This window comes from Otolemur garnettii, unplaced genomic scaffold, assembly GCF_000181295.1.
Source record: "Otolemur garnettii isolate 467f Iridium unplaced genomic scaffold, OtoGar3 scaffold00276, whole genome shotgun sequence".
NCBI classification, from domain to species: Eukaryota; Metazoa; Chordata; class Mammalia; order Primates; family Galagidae; genus Otolemur; species Otolemur garnettii.
Window position 1 is genome coordinate 802,861 of NW_003852671.1, and position 6,215 is coordinate 809,075.

At 41.4% G+C, this 6,215-nt stretch overlaps 1 protein-coding gene across 1 annotated transcript; it reads left to right on the forward strand.

Moving 5' to 3' along the window:
- Window positions 1-3,447: 3,447 nt before the first annotated feature.
- LOC111722544 (ribonuclease 4-like) lies at window positions 3,448-4,312 on the forward strand. Its single transcript, XM_023508785.1, has one exon. It carries the CDS (start codon window positions 3,469-3,471, stop codon window positions 3,835-3,837), a length of 369 nt encoding a protein of 122 aa, XP_023364553.1. The 5' UTR covers window positions 3,448-3,468; the 3' UTR covers window positions 3,838-4,312.
- The last annotated feature ends 1,903 nt before the right edge of the window (window positions 4,313-6,215 follow it).

The window sequence follows — 6,215 nt, forward strand, 5'->3', positions numbered from 1 at the left end:
ATCATTGTTGTTTGGCGGGTCCGGGCTGGATTCGAACCCGCAACCTTAGGTGTACGTGGCTGGCGCCTTAGCCGGTTGAGCTATAGGCGCCGAGCCTATCATCTTGTTCTTATGACTACTTATGGAGTCTTCTTCATAAAATCTTTCCCCAGGCTGATATCAAGAGTTTTTCCCATGTTTTTTCCTAGGATTTTCTATTTTTTATCGTTTTGTGTCTTAGATTTAAATCTTTTAGCCATTGTGAGTCAATTTTTTTAAGTGGTAAAAAGTGTGGGTCCAGTTTCAGTCTTTTACATGTGGTAATAATACCATCAGCTTTGAAGTTAGGATTTATTTATTTATTTTAAGACAGTCTCACTTTGTCACCCTTGGTAGAGTGCTGTGGTGTCATAGCTCACAGCAACCTCAAACTCCTGGGCTTAAACGATTCTCTTGCCTCAGTCTCCTAAGTAGCTGGGACTATAGGCTCCTGCCACAATGCCTGGCTGTTTTTAGAGACGGGGTCTCGCTAGCTCAGGTTGGTGAGCTCCGGCAATAAATGTGCCTCAGCCTCCCAAATGCTGAGATTATAGGCATGAGTCACCATGCCTGTACTATTTATTTATTTAGGCCATTCTGTTGCCTAGGCTACAGTGCCACGGCATCAGCCTAGCACACAGCAATCTCAAACTCCTGAGTTCAAGTTATCCTCTTGCTTCAGCCTCCTGAGGTTTCTTTTTTTTTTTCTTTTTTTTTTTTCTTTTTTTTGCAGTTTTTGGCCGGGGCTGGGTTTGAACCCACCACCTCCAGCATATGGGGTCGGCGCCCTACTCCTTTGAGCCACAGGCGCCGCCCTCAGCCTCCTGAATAGCTAAGACTTTAGGCACCTGCCTCTATACCCAGCTAATATTTTTCTAGTTTTTGTAGAGATAGGGTCTTGCTCTTGCTCAGGCTGGTCTTGAACTCCTGAGCTCAAGTGATCCTCCCACCTTGGCCTCCCAGAGTAGTAGAATTTGAGGCATGAGCCACCACACCTGGCCAGAAGTTAGGATTTTTTTTTTTTTTTTTGAGACAGAGTTTTTTACTTTGTCACCCTCGGTAGAGTGCTGTGGCATCATAGCTCACAGCAACCTCCAACTCCTGGGCTTAGTCAATTCTCTTGCCTTAGTCTCCCAGTAGCTGGGACTACAGACACCTGCCACAATGCCTGGCTAGTTTTTGTTGCAGTTTGGCCCGGGGTCAGGTTCAAACCTGCCACCCTTGGTATATGGGGCCAGCACCCTACCCACTGAGCCACAGGTGCTGCCCTAGAAGTTAGAATTTTAATATATAAATTTTAAGGGGATATGAACATTCAGACAATAGCAGAAGGGATTAATGAAAACAGACTGACATTCTTTTCTAGTCTCCAGGTGCAGGTAGTGACCACCATGTAGAATTCAATTGGCTTTAAAAGACCAGCTCCCATAGATACCTTAAATGGTTTCCAATGTTTGGTCCAGTAGGGAAAGAGACTTGCAGTATAACAGAGGTAGGCAGGTCAGGGTAAACTGGACCAGAGTGAGGGTGAGTCTCAGACTCTGACAATCTTCCGGGTGAGTTTCCACGCAGGTTGAAGATGTTCCTCAGGTGATTCTCTCCTTGGCCTTTTCTCTGACCAGAAGATCGATCTATAGACAAATGAACTTCAGGGATCCTAAAATAAAGCAACTAGATTGGTGACTTTCCACCCCTTTCCATCTAACAGTCCATCACCAGTTCCTAGAAACGTTTTCCCCCTTGTCTTATAAGCCTATTCCTTTCTTTCCATTTTTATAACTTCCAGCCTTAGTCAAGCCCTTATCGTCTCATATCTGGATGAACTAACTTGGCTTCTAAATGACGTCTTTTCTAAGTCTTATGTTTGGCTGGGTCCGGGCTTGAACCCACCACCTCTGGCATACGGGGCCCGTGCCCTACTCCTTTGAGCCACAGGCGCTGCCATCTTCTTTCTTTTTGAGACAAAGAGTTTCATTCTGTTGCCCAAGCTAGAGTTTCATGGTCTCAGTCTAGTTCACAGCAACCTCATACTCCTGGGTTCAGGTGATCCTCTTGCCTAAGCCTCCCAAGTATCTGGGACTACAAGTTCCTGCCACAGTGCCTGGATAATATTTTTTATTTTTAGTAGAGATGGGGCCTTGTTTTTCTTCAGGCTGGTCTTGAACTGCTGAGCTCAAGGGATCCTCCTGCCTCAGTCTCCCAGAGTGCTGGGATTACAGGTGTGAGCCACCCTACCTGGCCAGTGTTTTCTATTACTCCTGCTTAAGAACATTCTATTCATCAAAAACATACTAGACCCTTCACTGCCAGGTCTTTTTGCCTAGGACCTGCACAACTTGGCCCCAATCTAACTTATCAAACATCACCCACCTCTCATCAACATTATTCTTCAGCTGGGGCCATAATGGCCTAATTTCTATACATTTGAGTGGCTACCTGGTAGTGGAAAGAGCATAGTTCCTGAAGTAGAATAGATCTGGGTGGGGATTTGAATCCAAGAAATGTCATTTACTAGATGGGTGGCCTTGGGCAAGTCACTAAAATTTTCTGAGTTTCAGTTTCCTCATCTGGAAAGTGAGCACAATAATACTTACCTGATATACAGGAGTGCCTTGCACATAGTAGCTACTGTTTGATTCTCCAAAGAGAATATTCTCCAAATATTGCATGGTTTCACTTCTCCTCTGGGTGTTTTTCCCTAGGAATAAAACCTTTTCCTTCCCTGAATTGTCATATTATCATTGTTTCTATTTTTTGAGACAGAGTCTCACTTTGTCGCCTCTGGGTTGAGTACCGTGGCATCATAGCTCATAGCAAACTCAGATTCTTGGGCTCAAGGGATTCTCTTGCCTCGGCCTCCTGAGTAGCTGGGGACTATAGGAGCCCTCCACAAGGCCTGGCTATTTTTTTTCTTTTTTTAAGAGATGGGGTCTTGTTCTAGCTCAGGCTGGTCTCCAACTCTGAGCTCAGGTAATCCAGGCATGAGCCACTGCGCCTGGCCTGATAATGGTTTCTAAACTGTGGGATGCAGCCTCCTGGGCTGAGGATTTCTGAAGTAATTACTTAAGGCTCCGGAATTTGCATCCATATAGGACAGTAAGTGTAAACTGAATAAATAATTTACCTTGCATAAAGATAGCAATATGCCTTGTAATATAAATAATACTACATTTATAGATGTTGTGATTATCAGAATACTGTAATAGAAACTTACTTGGAATGCCACCTGTCTTGTTCATGCATGCACACACACACACACACACTCACTCACCATGCACATGCACGCACTCCGACCCCAAGCAGATCCAAAGCAAGATTCTAAAGGATAGCTACCAGCTCCCCATCATTGATCGTGTCAGGGAGCAAGAAGCCGGTGAGAAACAAAACTTTCCACGGCTCCGCCTTGTTCCTGCTGCCTAGTTCCGAAGCTGAGGCATCTCTGACATACTGATGGCTCTGCAGAGGACCCATCCATTGCTTCTGCTCTTGCTGTTGACCCTGCTGGGGCTGGGGCTAATACAGCCCTCCTATGGCCAGCATGCCATGTACCAGCGATTCCTGAGGCAACACATGGACCTTCAGGTGACAAGTGGTGATGATCGTTACTGCAACGTGATGATGCAAAGACGGAGGATGACTATTCGTCAATGCAAGCCCTTTAATACCTTCATCCATGAAGACATCGGGAACATTCTTAATATCTGCAACACCTCCAATATCCCGTGCAAGAATGGCCGGATGAACTGTCATGAGGGTGTAGTGCAGGTCACAGACTGCAAGGAGACAGGAGGTTCCAGGATCCCCAACTGCAGATACTGAGCCAAGTCAAGCACTCGGCATATTGTCATTGCCTGTGAGGGTAACCCAGAGGTGCCTGTGCACATGGACAAATAGATGCCACCCTGCTGGGGTTATGGGCAGCATTTGGCCCTTTAATTTACTTTTAAATATCAATGAGCGTGCATGTGAGCTATCCCAGGCTCTGTCTCCTCTGCTCATTTCTTATTCTTTTTCTCAGTATAAACCATTCTATTAAATATCAGTACATTTCATTAAAGAGACATGGAGAGGTATCTTTAAAACAAGTCTGGGCTTGTAATAAGCTTCCTTTTATAATACTGGTCAGCTTAGCTCTCTCAGATCCTGTCATCTGGAATTTGGTCATTATGTGTATTGATACAGCATTTCAAGCACTGCAGAGAGCTTTCATTTAAGCTATCTCATTACAGCACCCTGATGCTGCTATTATACATATATAGGAGCTTGGGGTTAAGGAATCTGCTGAAGACCATAAAGTTAGTGGTGACCTGAGAAAAACATCCAGTTAAACCAGCTACTCATGCTGGGGTTTTCCTACTTAGTCACAAGGAGTGTTTCTAGTGTATGCTTTTTGTTATGCCCAATAGTCAGTTATTGGGGAAGCATTAAATATTTGGAAATATATACCAACAAAATTCAAAAAAAAAAAAGAAACTTGAAGCTATTTTTGCATTCCTAGTTTGTATTTTCTCCATCAGGGGATACTAAAACCATCACATGAGGATGGAAATCTCTGATTTCCCACTTGATAAAGGGTGGGGAACTACAGCTAAGGACTTATTGTCCAAGCAATTAACCTTATATACAGAGGGTGCCAAAATAATGTATACACATTTTAAGAAAGGAAAAATAGTGTATTAAATTTGTAGTAGTAATCAAGTCACATTTAATTTCTGCTCAATATGGCTTATATTTGTCTTCTGTTACTAGCATATATTGAGTACTACAATTTAAAAAAATTTTTGCCTTAGTACAAGGGTATAGATGATTAGGTTACCTTATATGCTTTTGTTAGGTAATCGAATTGTAGTTGAGTCCCTCACCCAAGAGATGTGCCATATAAGGTGGCCAGATTTTAACATTGGTAAAGCGGGACACCATTGACTGGGGGTAGGGGTGGGGTTGTTCTTAATTAAAAATTTGGTCTATATGGAGCAACAAAAATTTTCATAGAATGCAAACATAGTATTGTAATATATATTTTTTAATTTCAACATAAGTACAATTTACAAATATAATACATTAAAAATTATGTATAGTATTATCTTATTCTTTGGCATATTTCTCATTTGAGTGAAATTTTTTTTAGTAGATTGCTGTCGTCGTTTAAAAGGTCATGAAAAATTTCACAAGAATTTGTTAAATTATATTTCACACATAAAATGGCTTTCAAAGTCTTCACACTTAATTGTGATTTTTCTGATGTCCACACTTTATTTACTGTAGAAAAAACGCGTTCAGTCGCAGCATTAGTTCCTGGTAAGGACAGCACGTATCCCACGATTTTTAGTGCATTATTGTATGGAACATGGTTTGTTTCAAAATGATGAAATATTTCTAACCATTTGTTCTCTATTGTGATTTTAGCTGATGCCCAAGATTTAACCTTTTCCTTATCAATCTATTTTTTTAATAATGATACCTTGTAAGTTGTGTCACTTTCAAGGCTGGCACTAGACTTTTTTTGCCACCACTGTAAAATACAAATAATACAAGTACTGTCTGCTAAATTCATGAAATAAATAAATAAATTGCTTCCCTAAATTATCTGAATAGCTGATTTGTTGACATCACTTGTTTAACTAGCACTAGCATGCAGTATGATGTGTATGGTCTGAGAGACAGTTCCAAAATGTTTTCGTGGTTGCCAAATGCCAAAAAATGCCATTGTTCATTAAGTCCAAACAATGGTGGTCAAATTGTAACAATTGACCAACAATGCAAACTTTGATAAGCAATTCTGAATAATCAGTTCTCAACAATTATTTGTTATTATTAAAGTTTAACATTCTAAAATGAACAAAAATAATATAAAACTCCTATCCTGGTGAAATAGCCACATGGCAGCCCCAAACTGTATATTCCCTTTCTGTTCTCCTGCTGTTCCCTAGCTTGTTGTGCATTCTTTCCAAAAACTGGGACTTTTTAAAAATGCTGTGGGACGCGGGACAAATTGTTAAAAATCAGGACTGTCCTGCCAAAAGTGGGATGTCTGGTCACCTTAGCCATATAGCCCTAGATTGTACCTGTTAGGTAGGTATTACAATTTATTTTTATTTTTATTTTTTTTTAAGAGACAGAGTCTCACTTTATCACTCTTGGTAGAGTGCTGTGGTGTTACAGCTCACAGCAACCTCAAACTCTTGGGCTCAAGTAAT